Source organism: Eretmochelys imbricata, chromosome 16 (genome assembly GCF_965152235.1).
Source record: "Eretmochelys imbricata isolate rEreImb1 chromosome 16, rEreImb1.hap1, whole genome shotgun sequence".
NCBI classification, from domain to species: Eukaryota; Metazoa; Chordata; order Testudines; family Cheloniidae; genus Eretmochelys; species Eretmochelys imbricata.
In genome coordinates, this window is record NC_135587.1 from 15,817,880 (window position 1) to 15,833,243 (window position 15,364).

Consider the following 15,364-nt stretch of genomic DNA (forward strand, 5'->3'; position numbering starts at 1 on the left):
CCACTCTAGCCCTTTGTTTGTGGTACAGTGCGGGAAAACTTCACAGTCCGGAGGACGAAGAAAGTCTGTGTGAGACTGTGGAATATTTTTGGAAGACTCCTAGAGCATGAGTCCAGTAGGGTTGCTTCTACACTGCAAAGCAACAGGGCTTGAACCCTAGGTCCTGGCTTGACTCAAGCTCAGACCCTCCACCTCTGTTGGGTCCTGGGAACCTGGGTCTGAGCCCTGGGTTAGTGCAATTTGTGTGTAGAAGGAAGGGGGTGAGGTTTGAGCATGAGTTTGAACCTTGGGGCTTACATGGCAGTGTAGACCTACCCAGTGAGGATCTGGCTTCCTAAAGCTCTTTACGACTCTTCTTAAAGGTTGGAGTTGCATACTGTCACTTGCTGTGAGGGCTAGTGCGATCTTTTGAATCTCTCTTTTTGGGGTTAGTAGGGAACACAGCTTGTCTGGGGGAATCCTGTGTTACTCCACAGTTCTAGAATACAGTTCTGCATTTATGATGCTTTTCACCTGAGGCTCAGAAGTGGGCAAGTTACAATCCCCTTTTGATACACAGGGAAATTGAAGCACAGGGAGGATGAGAATTGTCCAAGGCAACACCGGAGTCAGTGGTAGAGTAGCAGCAGTTCTGACTCCCAGTCCCCGGTTTTGACCATGCTGCCCAAATTCTCACACTACAGTGGCCTCCTTTAGTCCTCAGAGAGCAAGATGGATCAGTGCCACCTCTTAGTCAGCCTGGGGCTCACTGCAAGATGACGTCAAGTGCTGCCTCCCATCCAGGAGTCGACTGTGTTAACTCTGATGCACTGCCTGCCTGGGAGAGCAGGGGTGAGATAGGCCTCAGGAAGGGAACCTGGAAGTCTTGGCCATGGGTTGCGTTTGGCACTGCCATACATCAGATCTCCCTCCATGAACAGCCTGTTACAGCACGTGGGGCCATTTCAGTCTATGTGAGGTAGCTACACTCCACGAGCCCTTCGTCTGTTTTCTCCTGTGGTGAAAGGACATGTCTCTGTTTTGGGAGGATCTGGAGTGTACCAGCGCAGACCGACCTAGCCCCATGGAGCTGGGGCTTGCCTCTCGTTTCCGACTGCCTTGAGGTCTCCTTGCTTTTCAGAAGTCCAGGCTCCTGCTGCTGAATGAGATGTTGCCTGGGCTGGTGCCAGAATGTTACTGGTCTTTGAGGTTCGGTGTCTCCTAGCTTGTTCTGTGACTAGTGCCTTCCGCAGCAGACAGCTGAGGAGAAGCTTTGTTTCAGTGCTGTGTATTGGTTGTCAGTGCCCTGCTTTTTAGATCTCTGGAGCTCTCAGATAATCGCTGTCCTGGACGCCAGCTACTGCAAAGTATCTTTGCATTTGATTTCCATCATACACAACCAAAGCTCTTTGCTATTCTGTTTAGTGTGATCGTTGGGGCAAAATCCTCTTCTTGCTCCTCCCCCAGCCCCAGCTGGGCTTCCAACTGCTCAGACTAGCAGTGGAGGGGGAGAAGCAGGAATCTGGCTCCCTGATATACATCCTTTCTTACAGAGCCTCCCGGACCAATTGACAACAGCAGGATTGCACTCACAAAAGGAGGTGGACACGTGCAGGTGAAGCAGGGTAAGGCTCATGCTTGTGTGTGTGTGTTGCTGTCCCTTTGGGGGACTGGTCCTGTGGGGAAGGGGCTGGGAAACTTCCTTTTTCCATTTGTCATTGATTGTCACTCTGCCTGTGCTCAACACAAAGCCTGACGGTTGGCTGATCTCCTTGTGCTGACTCCCAGATCTGCCATTCCCTGTCTATTTGGGCTTGCCTCTGCCACTCCTTCTGTATCTCCCACTGGCTTTTCGGACTCCCTCTTTCCTCTCATTCTCTCTGTCCCCCTAGCCGCCTCCACCATCCTCCCTCGTATCCAGGCTTGCAGCTTCTGTCTCATCTTCCTCATCACTGTCCATTCCCAGCTTCCCTGCCATGGTCCAGGTTCTTGCAAAATCCAGGTGCTTTTCTCCATCTCAGGTGCCAGAAGCTTTGTTCACACCTTGATCATCTCGTGCCTCCACCCTTGCCGCTGCCTCTGTCTGCATGTCTTGTCTGGCTCCCTAGTATGTAAAACATATCGCAGCTGAAATCCTCTTCCTCTCTTGCTACCATGACTGTGTCACCTGCCCCTCTGATTCCCTGCACAGACTCCCCTCGTCTTCTGCATCGCCCCCAAGTTTAGAGTTCCTTCACATCTGTGAGCCAGCTTCCATCCCTGCTCTCACTCCTGGGGCCTACCTACCTTTACTCAATGCCCTTGTTAGATCCCTGCCTCATCTCCCGGTCTCCTTCCATGCTGACCATGTGCTTAGAACTCCCTTCCTTTCCTAGCTGGCCAAACCTCACTCACTTAATTAACTTCTTCTGACTGCACTTTTCCTCAAGTACAGCTTAAAGTCAGTCCGCACTGAGGGTGGGACCTTCCTCCTGTGCATCAAAGGGGCCTGAATGGGTCTGACTGGGTGTCGTTTCAGACTGATTGCTCATTGAAGTAGGGACCTACCCATTAGCACTGTGCAGACGGACAATGCTCGATACATAACATGATCACTGGTCTGAAAGACAGTCAAAAAGCTCCTGAGGAAGAAATTGTAGCCTGATAAACTTGAAAACCTGCTTCGAGTGCATGGTCCCACTGTCCAGGAAAGCCTAGAGCTGCTGGGGTCAGTGGGTATTTGGTTACCATGTGCTGTGCCCCTTCAGGCCGTCCCTTCTTGGTTGCACATGAGAAAGATGGGCTGATAACGTGGTCCTCTTTGGTGAAGGACATAGATTCAGTGTGAGCCCTGTCACACGTGGGCAGTGCTTTAAGGTGAAGTGGTGAGGTGTGCCCTGCATTGCTTTTCAATTCCTCATGGGAAACAAGAAATGTGGCAACTTCCTGGAGCCATGAAGGGTGTCACCCTTCTGTGTCAGGGGAGCTGCTGATGGCTCACTTTTGCCTTCACCAGTAGGTGGCCCTACACACCACTGCTCTGGGACGAGGAGGAGGATATCATGTTGGCTACAAGACACAGAGGTTTATAGCTCCCTCCGTCCATAGTGAACCTTACAGTGAGCGTTCCTTGCCGGGCACTGCCCAGCCATTCGGACAACTGGCCTTCACCCTGGCTTAGTGTATTTGCAAGTACAACTCCTCTCTCACTGAAGGAGTTTTTTAAAGTCACATTTTCACCTGCCTCACTGTTCCTCGCTGTCTGAGCAAGGGGAGAGATTCCCTTCCTCGCATAGCTCCCAGCTGCAACACTGTTCCCCACCCCAGCACGGCTTGCTCAGGCTTGAGCAGTAAACGGAGACCCAGTTGCATTTCGTTGTTGCTGCTGCTGTGCTTTTCAGGAGCTGATTATGGGCAGATTTCTGAGGAGACGTGGATTTACTTGAACACGCTGTATGGAGGAGGGCCGGAGATCCCTGTCCGCCAGAACGTCGCACAGGTGCAGGAACTGGAGAGCCTGCACGGGGAACAGAAGATAGAGGCCGAGACGCGGGCTGTGTGAGCCGCGCTGCACCAAGCGGTAGAGGTATGCGATTGCAGCCCTGTGTGTCTGGAAAAGCGGGGGATCGTTGGACTGAAGAACAAGGGACATAGTCCACCTCAGAGAACTAGAGAGGAGATTTTCCTTCTGGGGGTGGAGGTGCCCCCAGGGGCATAAGCTTGCTCCATTGTCCTTGTATAACAATGTAAAACCTCATGCAGACTCTAGGCTTGGCTATAAGGATGCGGCTGGTCAGAAGAAACGTACCATAACCCAGCTCCTGCACACCCTCCGTGCATAAGGCTGTGGTGGGGAGACCGTCTCCAAACAAAACTTCCGTGGAAAGAAGTTTGGCCTGAACCTCCCGCTGCTTTGGCTGCTCTCAAGAGTAGCCCAAGTCTGCCTTCGGTGAGTTGAATCTCTGCTCCTTTGCAGGTGGCGCTTGGCCCTAACTTCGCTCCTCCGGAGCAGTTCTGAGCACTTTTTTTGGAAGTCAAATGTATAAAGAAGAGACATTGTTTTGTTCACAGTGAGTAACGTTGCGCCTAGAGAAACCCGAGCTTGTTTGAAGCTGGTTAAAGCCACAAGGGCTTGTAGCCTTTGTTTTGTTCTGCTGGTGCACAAGTGACAAGCGTCCTCCACGATTTGCTCTTGTTCTAGTTCTTGCAGCCCCAATTACAGCAGAGAGACCATTTCTCGTCCACTGTCAGCCATGTGTTTGTGACCCCGTGCTGCCTGCATCTGCGTTCAGCGGTTCTGCGTGTTCTTGGTGAAGAAGGTGGGAAGTCGAGTAGCAGCTCCACACTGGCTTCCCACTGTGCCATTTCCATTTGTGCTAGTTCCCGGTAGCCTTGTAGCTGTGGACAAGTACCAGGCATGCAGGGCTCTGTTACGAGTTGCTTAAAATCAAAGGTGTTAACCAGTCAGACTCCATTCGAGTGGTGGAGGCTGGACAGAGGTCAGTTCTGCAGCAAGTGCCAAGGGTCTTGGTTTGGCCTAGATTATGTTCCCCTGCCTCCGTTTCATAGCTACAGAATGTAACATCTCCATATTCTGCTCTCCAAACACTGCTGCCCGGCCCAGCCCTGCACCCAGGGGCCTGAGGAGAGGGGAAGGGCCTATTAGGAGTGAGGGAGAACCTCTAAGCCAAGCCATTCACTTGCAAGAAGCCTGGTGTTAACCCACCTGTGCCAAAATGTCTGTCTTTTGACTTACACTAAATCTTTTCCAGTCCCACTGGGGAAGGCGCCTGGCTGAACAGTCCCCAGCTGTGCGGGTGACCTCACTGAACCAAGCTGCCTGCAAACGAGCATCCAGACTCCCACATGCAATGCAGTGCTGAGCTTGCTCTAGCTTTCTAGGGCAGATCTTGTTTGGTATGTACAGTGGCTCATTTAATGAATGGGAATACCTTGCACCCCAACCTCCTGCTGCTAATTCAGCCGCCAAGCAATGGGGTGGGATGGAGGGGCAGGATGAACGGAGAATGGCAAGCACCATTTTTCATGTCTAAGCTGCTTTTCAAAATGACTGATCTGGATTTAGCAGTTGGCCCCACTGTAAATCAGTCAGGTGGCTGCAAAATCCAGCATGGCTCTGGGAAGGGCTCTGCAAGCCCTTGAGTGAGACACACCGAGTGTAGGGCAGAACGAGGCTGGCGTGGCTTATCTGGCCAGCTCGAGTGTGCCTGGACCAGCCTCGCAGGGTGTCTCGAAGGAGAGCCACGCTGCATGGTCACAGTGGCGCTGGTGGTGGGAACAGAATGAATTCACCTCATCAGCCCAGGTCCAGCGTCTGACTGTGGCCTTGGGAAGCCCACACACTCCTAGCATAAAAGATGAACAAAGGTGGAAGGGGGCTGCTGTTTGTCTCACTGCAGGGAAGTGAAACTAGGTGGGGGGAGGGAGTTCCTGAAAGGGGGCCTTCACAGGTTTTTAGACCAAATGTTTGCTGCAAACAGCAAGTTCTTGTTTAAAAATATTTTTTCCTGTAACTGGTTTAATGTGTTTCTTTTACTGTCTTGGTTACCTGGATCCTTGTCTATACCCAGCCAGGCAGCAGAGGGGGTCAGAGAACGAGCCATTGTTGAATTTCTCAGTGTTTTAAGCTGTTTTTTGTTAGCTGCTGCAGCCAGCATTGAATCTATTGTGGAGCCTCTAGGGCTGCATGTTGTATCTTGTGTCTGTGTTGTCTAAAGGATGCTGTACAGATTGTAATTACACTCCCGTGCTCAAGTATTACACTTTGTGCTGAGGCTGTGTTACAATAAATACACGTGCATTCAACAAGTTGCATGAGTGCTGCCTATGCGTGCATGAGGCCTGTCTAAGTTGTACACAGCTGATGGTGGTGGTGAGAGTCCAGGTTTCCTGCTGCCAAGGGTCCCTGCCTTGACAAACGCTTCTAAACACCAGCTGGCTTTAGCAGTGTGATCCACTGAATCGTGATGGCACTTGGATTCTGTCATCTACCAGAATGCTCTTTAGTGGTACTTATTCAAGCAAGGGCACTTGTGTCTTTCAGACTAACTTGGAACTGCTTCTCAGAAAGGCTCTGTGTATTAATGATCTCTCTTTCATGCACCAGTGCACTAAAATAGATCAGGAACACATTCTCAGCTACTGGCTTCTTTCTTGGACAGTCTCATTAGCTGGATCTCTGCTGTCCTATTGGCAGGACAGTGCGTTCCCTGTTCATAATTGCTAAGGGAGTGCTTGCAGAAACTAGCACCGCCCGGTGAGTTGATTCCCATTTTGGAGCTAGGGATACAGCTTGGGTGGCTGACCTACCATTGTGAAGTGCTTAGAGAGCTATGGCTGAGAAGCAGAATATAAGTGCACCGTGCTCTAAAACACTCCCAGCAGTGTGGGTATAAAGTGAGAGAGAGTGGTCCCAGGACTGCACAGCAGGCCAAGTATTACTCCTTCCAGCCTTTAGACTGAGCACAGAGGGTTCTGTAGAAATGGATCATCTTTTGGAGAAATGCTGTTAACTCTCATTCTGCCCATGTGCTACACCCAGTACAGAGTGGAGCTTTGTCTCCTTGAGCACTACAAAATTCATGTTTAAATTTAAACTCGTAATCCTACAGAACTGCGGAGGGTATTTTCTGGAGTAAAGAGGTGGCGACTGACCCATTGGAGCTGGTGGTATACAGGCTGAGGCTGAAAACACTGTACAGCTGCCTTGCCACTGTGAAAAGTTTGTTTTCAGTTGTGCTCTGCTTGGTATGGCCGCACAGTATTAGAAACAGTTCCAAACAAACTCCAGACTGCTCCTTAGAGGAAGGCTTAAACTAAGAGCCTTCTAGTGGTGGAAAGATCATTACATGAGACTGTACAGAGTAAACTGTAAGTGTCCCAGCAGCAGCATTCTGGAAGCCTGCAGACATTGCTTTACTGCTGATAGAAGGGAGCATTTCACATTCTCAAATATTTAGGAGGAAAATGCTTCTGCAGTTGAAGTAGGCACAAAACTGTAGCTACTTGAAACAAACTGTACAGTACTGGCCAATCCTGGGCTGTAAATGTGACACACAAATACCCTAGGAGTTAATCTTGGCAGATATGAATGTGAATTGCACCCTAGTAATGCCAAATAGTCTCATCCTATAGAGAACGGGGCTGTATCTTCTGAGTTAGATTCTTCTTGGCTGGGGCTCACACAGTGCTACAGAGGAGAGGGAGTGCAAGGGTGGCTTTATCATCTTTGTGCTCTTTCAATCGAGCTTGTTTCCTGGCATCAATTAGAGGAGCCTAAAATTGCACTAAATTTCACCAGCTGCCAGTGGCTCCAAGAATTGATAATGGCAGCTGGGGATCCAGCACCATGAAGAGAAGGCTGGAGCCCGTCCCTCCTGCAGATGGTAGTTATAGGGGTTGCATAATTACCGCTCTTCGTGACTGGAGAGCTCTACCCTGGGATAATCCTCCTTCCCACCTCTGTGTTGGCGGCATGGTGTGGTGCAGCCACCTGGATCTAGCCTACATAAGCATTGTGGTACCACCAGCCTGTGTCTGCTCGTCTTAGCGGTAAACTTGAATGGCTCAAATATGTTGTTTTCACTTTAGAGTAGCACTAATCAAAAGTAAAACTGCTGAACTTGCTTGAGGCAGAAGTGTCCTAATAACTGGATCTAGTGTGTAGTTGGTAATGAAAAAACACAGCTTTTTGTCTTCCAACTCTCAGCCACCCTTCCAAAACTCATAACCAGAAAATGAACTTTGTTCTGTAGTTGCTAACATTACTAGACAGTTTGTGACCTTCTAAAAGATGTAATCAGGATGTATTTCCCTTTCTTGTGATTAGATTGTTTCTAGACAAACATCTCCATTGTTGCGTGAACAAAACCCTTACACTTCCTACTTACAACAAAACTCAAAGCTACATTGTGCAGCCATCCTTGACTTTAGACCTGGTGTGTGATCAAAGTTCTGATACTCTTGTAGCAGGTATCTGAAAAATTATTGGGCCAAAGCCGTCACTGCTACCTGTAGCAGAGCTGGCTTGGGAGCTGTTCTTCAGCATGACACGGTTTGTCCATTTGATCCAAACCACCTCTGACTTTCCTCATGGCCAGTTCCCCCTCTTGCTAGACAGTCTTCCCCGTTTTTTCCTGCTATCCAATTCAGTGCGGCCTGCACAAGGTGAGGTTAAAGAGAAGGCTCTGTTCATTTACTGTATGGACTAACAGCCCTTCCATTAAAAGCTCTCCAGTCAGCTGATATGATGTTTCTTCTTTCCTGGCTCTTACCCGTGTTATTAAACAGGGTAACAAACCCATCCTCTCTGCTGCTAAGTGGCAAGGCTTTCTAGAGGCAGTTTTTAGCCCATCATTAGCAGCTGCAACGCCTCCCCTACACACACACTCCCTGTCCAATGCCTCCCTGATGCTATTCAGCCTATGAAAATAAAAGAGGATCTTTAAATGTGTGACTATTGTTTATTGCTCTGCTTGTAGCTTGGCTTGAGCTCTGTGCCTTTTCAGGTCCTCACTATGACCCTTGCTCCATTTCTCTAATAATGAAGGAGAACAAAGGTGCAGCTCTGACCATTCCTTCCTGCTGCCTTCCACATTCCTGGCTGTAAGAACAGCCGCTGTAGTTTTATGGTCTCTTGTTGACGGCACCTGACCCTATCTACTGGATGATGATAATAAATAAATATCACTGACCTCTGGTTGGCCAGGGCTCCTTGGTGCTGCTGACAAACAAAAACAGCTGAACTTCTAAAAGTAACAGAGGAGTCCAGCTGTAAATAAAGGTCTGGACTCTTAAAAAAATAAGTCAACAGCTGGCTGCGTTGGGCAGATGCTATTACTCCCTCCTCCGTTTGCAACGATGAGCCCGATGCTGCTACTCAGCTTCGCTCTGCATGTGAGCTATGTAATAGCAAAGCTCCTTGGCTCCTGGAGGAGGTTGATTTCAGTGCACAGGGGCGAGTGGCAGCGGTAACGGAAAGCCTGCAAGGAGCTACTCAGTTTTATGGTGAATGATGCAGTGAGCAGTAGCAGATTCAAGTTATGAAGAGGAAACAGGAGCAAAGGATGTTTCAGGCTGGTATCCTCAAGCCAAGGAAAATCTTAAAAGTAGACAACTTGATCCGGGCTACAGCTGAAAGGCCACTAGCGTTTCAAAGTCAGCTGGGGTGGCCTGTATAGCCCAACCTTTAATTCACCAGCAGATGGCAGCATTCACAATTGCCAGAAATACTGCTGCTTTACATCAGGCATAAATATTTGCTACCACATAGTTGGGGGAGATTTCTTCTCTCTCTATTCAGGGGCTAGTCGTCCCTGCTCTTACATTCCCTGTACAGAGACCTAGCATGCACTGCCCTGTGTTTTGTACAGTAACAGAGGTTAACATCTTAAATTCAAGGCTGTTTCTCTGAAGCAGTGATAGAGAAACTATTTGCAGAAGGGGGAACCAGCAGTCCAGATGCTAGAAGATCATGTTCTAGTTACCAGCAGCTGAGCTCATCTTCAAAAAGAAGTTAAGAGGGTGGAGTGATCCTACCTTGAACACATTATTGCCGTTTCCACTAGCTCCTTCTATACAAAAGTCATTAAAATGTGAAGTTTGTAAATCAAGAGCTGGTTTGTACTCATGCACCCTTAACTCTGCCCCTTATGTGTATGCATTACAAGACCATCTTCATGTCAGCACAGGCCCCTCTTCCGTATTCAGTGTGACTCATGAATGTGCAGTTAGTGCAGCAGCTTTATTTTTATTTTTTATCCTCACATACTGGCCTCCCTTGTCTTCTCTACTGTGTACCGTGCAAGCTCTGAATTCAGTGAGGCAGGGGCCCTGTGGACTCCTGCCACTTAACACCTCACCTCCATCTCATCCATTATACCCCATTCAAATTCTAGAGTGAATAAGGCAGCACCTTTCTGGACCCAGCTTTATTTACCATCCAACCTGTGCATGGAATGAGGCCAGGGCTTTTATGGGGAAAAATACGCTCTGCTTGTGTAAATGAAGCGTGCACAGCACTGTAGCTGCACAAGTGGGCAGAGTTAAAGATGCACAGGCAGTGTAGAAATATACAGATTTTTGAGTCACTTTGCAGCCATAACAGGCTTAATGGTTTTTGGATGGAATTTCGTTGTTTTTAAAAGGAAAATGATCAAAAATTCCACCATGTGACGGATGGTACCGTACACAAGGAGGCAAGGGCAGCTGGGGCCTGAGATTGGATTCCTGCTTGCTTCCACTTACACCAGTCCAATTTCTATCCCATAAATACTCACATCATAAAACTTATTCCACTCACCCTTCTTTCCCACATGTGCAAATTCAGTGCTGAGAGATCCTCCATTCAGTGGCAATGTCCATACAGTTACAGATGCACAGGCTATGGCAGCAGAGCAGTGACAAGTTTAGTTCTGTTCTATATAAACTAGTGTTCACGTGCAAAGTACCTTTTCCAGACCTTCAAAGCAGTTAAATCAACCAGACTTTTCACTGGGCCGCTGAAAGGCACAGCTATGCCTCAGTGCCTATGGGCCAGATTTCTAAAGGTATTTGGGCATGGTCGCGCCTAACTGCTTCAGGAGTTGAAATTTTGGAAATGAGATGTAGGCTCCTAAATCAGGTAGGTATTGCAAGGCTCAGTGTAGCCATACCTCATACCTTTAAACATCTGTCCCTGTCGAATTTCAAGTATGATGGGATAGCTTAATTTTGCCAATTAATTGATCTTTGACTATTAGCGGTAAATACGCCCAATGACCTGTAATGGATGCTAGATAGGGTGGGATCTGAGTTACTCCAGAGAATTCTTTCCTGGGTGTCTGGCTGGTGAGTCTTGCCCATATGCTCAGGGTTTAGCTGATCGCCATACTTGGGGTCAGGAAGGAATTTTCTTCCAGGGCAGATTGGCAAGAGGCCCTGGGGGTTTTTCGCCTTCCTCTGTAGCGTGGGGCACAGGTCACTTGCTGGAGGATTCTCTGCACCTTGAAGTCTTTAAACCACGATTTGAGGACTTCAGTAGCTCAGACATAGGTCAGGGGTTTGTTTCAGGAATGGGTGGGTGAGATTCTGTGGCCTGGGTTGTGCAGGTCAGACTAGACGATCATAATGGTCCCTACTGACCTTAAAGTCTATGAGTCTATGAAGTTCTCAGCATCTGCCACTTAAAAAAAAAAAAAAAAAAAAAAAAAAAAAAAAAAAGGAGGTATGCAAACAAACATTTTTCCGACCAGCATAACTGTAGTTTTCCTCTTCTCAAATGACTGAACGGTTTCTGCAAGCTTCCCAAAATCCCCATTCTAAGACTGATAGCTATACAAATTCCAGCCCAAAAGGTAAAAGTTTGACAAAGTATCAGCTTCTCCAACTGACCCACTGGAGAGAAAACATTTAAGCCATCTTCATCCTAGGCAATGTTCTTCCTGCTGTCAGCACAATTAAATGCCAAATGGTGCCTAAACCCCCCCGTGTGATGTAAAAATTCAAGTACCATGAGTAAAAGTGTTCCTTCACCATCCCACGGATTACAGCAACTAGACACAAACATCACACTCAAACAGATTTGTTTCTCCTCATTTGCCAAGACATGTTGCCGTTGAATATAAAAATTAGAAAGCATCCAGCAATTCACTGAGAATGCGGAGGAAGAAGAAATAGGCAGAGTTCCAAGCTTGTGATTTATATTTGGTTACACTGCGAAGTAACACAGAGTGGAGTTCCCATCTGCAGGTGTATGTGGTAATGGCAGATGTGTCACTACAGATAGAATAGCCCGGCCAATTATAGCAGCAGTGAGTGGCCAGGTGGGTATGGACCCTTTTTTGTGAAACAATTAGGACAGCTTTGCTTGCATCCCCTACATGATTAAGAGGGTTAAATGAAATAGCATGTCTGGAATTAAAGGTTTATTTAAATATGTAGATGAGTTTTCATTCATGGTTACAAGGTCAATATTCGCTTTCCAATGGAAGCACTTTATTTGCTTGAATTCTGTCTCCAGAAATGAATGGGCAACACCAGAACCTTTTACATTGGCAAGGAAATCACAACACTGAGATGCCACCAAGAGCTAGAATTCAGTGCGCAAACACACACGCACACACACACACAAATTAAAAAAGTGCTCAGCATCATGTTAAAATATAATTTGGCTTCTTTTAAGTCTTTTGACACTTCAAGCAGGAAAAAAGAATCAATATGCATCAAACCAAAAAGAACTTTTGAAAAATACTCAGCATTAAACACAACTTTCAGTATCAATGGATATGTTTCTTTTCTTCTGTATTTACAGATGTTAAGAAAGGGCATTAGAAACACTTTTGCTGGGGACAACGGTGAGATTCCATTTCATAGAGTGTTCAATCACACTTTTTCTGTGTGAGCTTAGTAAATTCAAGCAAAGTTTTTATAAACCAGTCATATGTTTAGCAAGACAAGGTGGGTGAGGTAATAGCTTTTATTGGACAGACAAGCTTTCAAGCTTACATGGAGCTTTTGTTCACCCACCTATGTCTAATAACCTGGGACCAACACAGCTACAACAACACTATATAAGTCATATGTTTAGTCTGTCTCAGTTGTTTGTTTTTAAAGTTAAACTCTATCCCTTACCTACTTCTAATGCTGAATACACACAGCAGAAGAAAGATCTAAACTATAGTACCTGACTGGTGGTAATTGTTTCCTTCTCATCAGATCATAGAATATCAGGGTTGGAAGGGACCTCACGAGGTCATCTAGTCCAACCCCCTGCTCAAAGCAGGACCAATCCCCAATTTTTGCCCCAGATCCCTAAATGGCCCCCTACAAGGATTGAACTCACAACCCTGGGTTTAGCAGGTTTAAGGTCCAGGCTTTCTGAAATGGGGCAGCAGGTTTATAAAAACTCCACAGATAGTCTTCTAATATATCCCTTTCAAAGAAAATCAGTTGGCATGGGCAAAGCTAACGCTCCTTCTAAAGCACTATGTAGCAACACTGACATTGGAATAGTTCAAATGTTCCACAGAGGCCGACAATAATATACTGTCCACCTAGATTAAATATATAAAAGAAACTCTCTCATTTTTACATAGATGGCACAAAAAAGGGTGAAAGTCAGCTGATCTAGCTGCTGATTCAACAGTGCATCAGACACACAGGAATAAATACTGCAGCTAAAAATATTTGTAGATATTTGCACGCCTGTTGGCTGCTTAACCATTTAGATCCCGATAGGAGATATGCTGATCTTGAAAATGCAACAGAATCCTCACACACGTACGTCACAGTTCTGCATATGAAGTTATAAGAGCAAACTGTGTACGTGGTGGATTTTATTCTGGTATCGAAGGCTTGCGGATCTAAAGAGCTAAGCAAAGGCAGTAACAGCGGTGGTATGGATGGCAGTTTAGCTGATTTTGACCCTTCAGACTGTGATAACAGATTGCAGCTGAAGGGCTTCAGAGGTTTCTGAGTTTGTACCATCTGCTTAGACAATGCAGCCTCCTGATCTATGTTAACTTGATTCCAAAAAAAAGTGTCTTCTTGCTTGCTGAGGCTTATAGTTATTAAGCATGATGAAGCATTAACAACTGTAGAAGTGAAGGACTCTCTGCTATTAAAAATATAAGTTTTTTTTATTATTATTTTAAGAGGGACCAAGTTGTGAACACAACATTTAACTACCTTAAAGACAACGACCTCATCCTAAGATGGGAAGAGCTAGGTGATACCCTACATAAAGGGTGAACAATTCCTGGATGCTATATTTTCATATTGTCCCTGCCCACAAGGACAGGGGACAGCATTACAACACGCACAGGCCTGCCTGCAAACCAAAACTGACAGGCTCATTTTAGAGCCACTAGCCATGATGGCATCCATTTGAATTCTCTCTTATTCTGGGCCTTTTACAAAAAATCCAGGATATTTCTAAAGAGCTGGGGATTTTCCCCAACTACTCAGACAGGCCTTGGAAAGCTGTTCTTATTACTCACTGGCTGCTGTTAGACAAGGTTTGAGGACGTATATGATTACTGCACTAGCCTAGTAATGTGAAGATTTTGGGAGGAGAAGCGCGAGAATTTCATAGTTTTAGGAGCTTAGAAAGCAATCTAACCCCTCTCTAGGGAGTTTAGCTTCAGATCACTTGATATTTGGAAGCAGCATAACTTCCTCTGCACTAGATTGGGGACAAGGTACAGCACCGCCATCAAAATGTTTCTCCTTTAAATAAGATCACAGGACAACAGGATGGTTGATACTTGAAGATGGATAAGTCCAAATTCCTGTCTGAAATGCCTGAGCAAAGGTCCAGTCTGTGGCAAGAGGGAGGAGGGGAGGGAAATGCAGCGTTGTTGTTTTTTTTTAAATGCAATTTCTGCTGTTCAAACACACTGATGAGAGTGCACAGGAGCTCATGCAAAAGGAGAAGGCAGGTCTGAAATGCTAAAAAACTGGAAAGAGATTAAGAACAATGAGCTGCAAAGTGATGTGACCCTTAGGAAGGTATGCGCAGGCAAGGCGACAGGGCGAGCATGCAGGCTGAAACAAGATTCAAATGGAGGTCTTGGTGATGGGGGAAAGGTGGCTTCAAACCAAAATGCCTTTGTGTGTGTTTGTGTGTGAAAGTGAGCCGGAAAGCAAGCATACATTCACGAGTTGCTAGGCTGGCAGGACACAGCAAAGCCCATGGGGATTGAACTCTTTGAGGAAGCACCAGCCATTTTTAAAAAGTAAAAAAGCTGATTGACATTTGGGACCTTTCGGGGAAGGTGTAATATTGAATAATGGGTGTGTAAAATTTAACAATCAAATTCAGGGGTCAGTCCAGCTGCTGTCATATTGTTCCTGTAACTGGCTTTCCACTTGTATGTACCTCTTTCCCTAGCTGTCTGATGAGCCTACCTGCAGGATTAGCGCTAAAGGCACCATGTGAAATGCTGATGGACCAGTGCATACAGTCAGATGGACTGAGGGCCACAGGAGGATAGAATCCCAACTGGCACATGCATGGGATTCTCTGGTTACCCTTTGCATCCAAGTGCAGCCAGCCATTTCTGTCTGGTTGTGGGGAAGGTGGTGGTGGGGTGGGTGGGGCTTGTTGTTTATGCTCTACGGAAGAGCAATGCCCAGTTGGCAGAACAATGGGGAATGTCAATAAGTTAGTCTGAGCCACAAGTAACATGCCATAAAAAAGAGCAAGCGGCTGAGTAATGTTGGGATGGAATTTAGATTTCAGTTTTTTCAAGTGCTACCTCCAGACCAGACCAGGAGTCTGTTTATATGGGTGAATTTTAACTGTCTGCAGGGTAAACAGACCATTTGTTTCTCCTTCTGTGACAAGCTCGCCCCAGGTTCTTGCACCAGCACAAACACCTTTAGGAATCTAAAACATAAGAGACAA

The 15,364-nt window shown here is 46.7% G+C and overlaps 2 protein-coding genes across 11 annotated transcripts in view; one reads left to right on the forward strand and one right to left on the reverse strand.

Moving 5' to 3' along the window:
- Positions 1-5,799, forward strand: part of USP20 (ubiquitin specific peptidase 20) — a 37,572-nt gene extending 31,773 nt beyond the window's left edge. For 7 of the 10 annotated variants that reach the window (XM_077835567.1, XM_077835572.1, XM_077835570.1 and 4 more), the window contains 3 exons: positions 1,533-1,604; positions 3,360-3,544; positions 3,935-5,798. In XM_077835567.1, coding sequence (XP_077691693.1) covers positions 1,533-1,604; positions 3,360-3,520 — 233 coding nt within the window. In that variant the 3' untranslated portion in view covers positions 3,521-3,544; positions 3,935-5,798. Of the gene's footprint in view, positions 1-1,532; positions 1,605-3,359; positions 3,908-3,934 lie in introns of all 10 variants that reach the window. The other 3 variants (XR_013348149.1, XR_013348147.1, XR_013348148.1) reach the window with 3 other exon arrangements.
- Positions 5,800-11,865: 6,066 nt separating this feature from the next.
- FNBP1 (formin binding protein 1) overlaps positions 11,866-15,364 on the reverse strand; it is a 162,190-nt gene continuing 158,691 nt past the window's right edge. Inside the window, exon 16 of the mRNA XM_077835577.1 lies at positions 11,866-15,346. Within this exon, the coding sequence (XP_077691703.1) occupies positions 15,339-15,346 (8 nt within the window). The 3' untranslated portion in view covers positions 11,866-15,338. The remainder of the gene's footprint in view (positions 15,347-15,364) is intronic.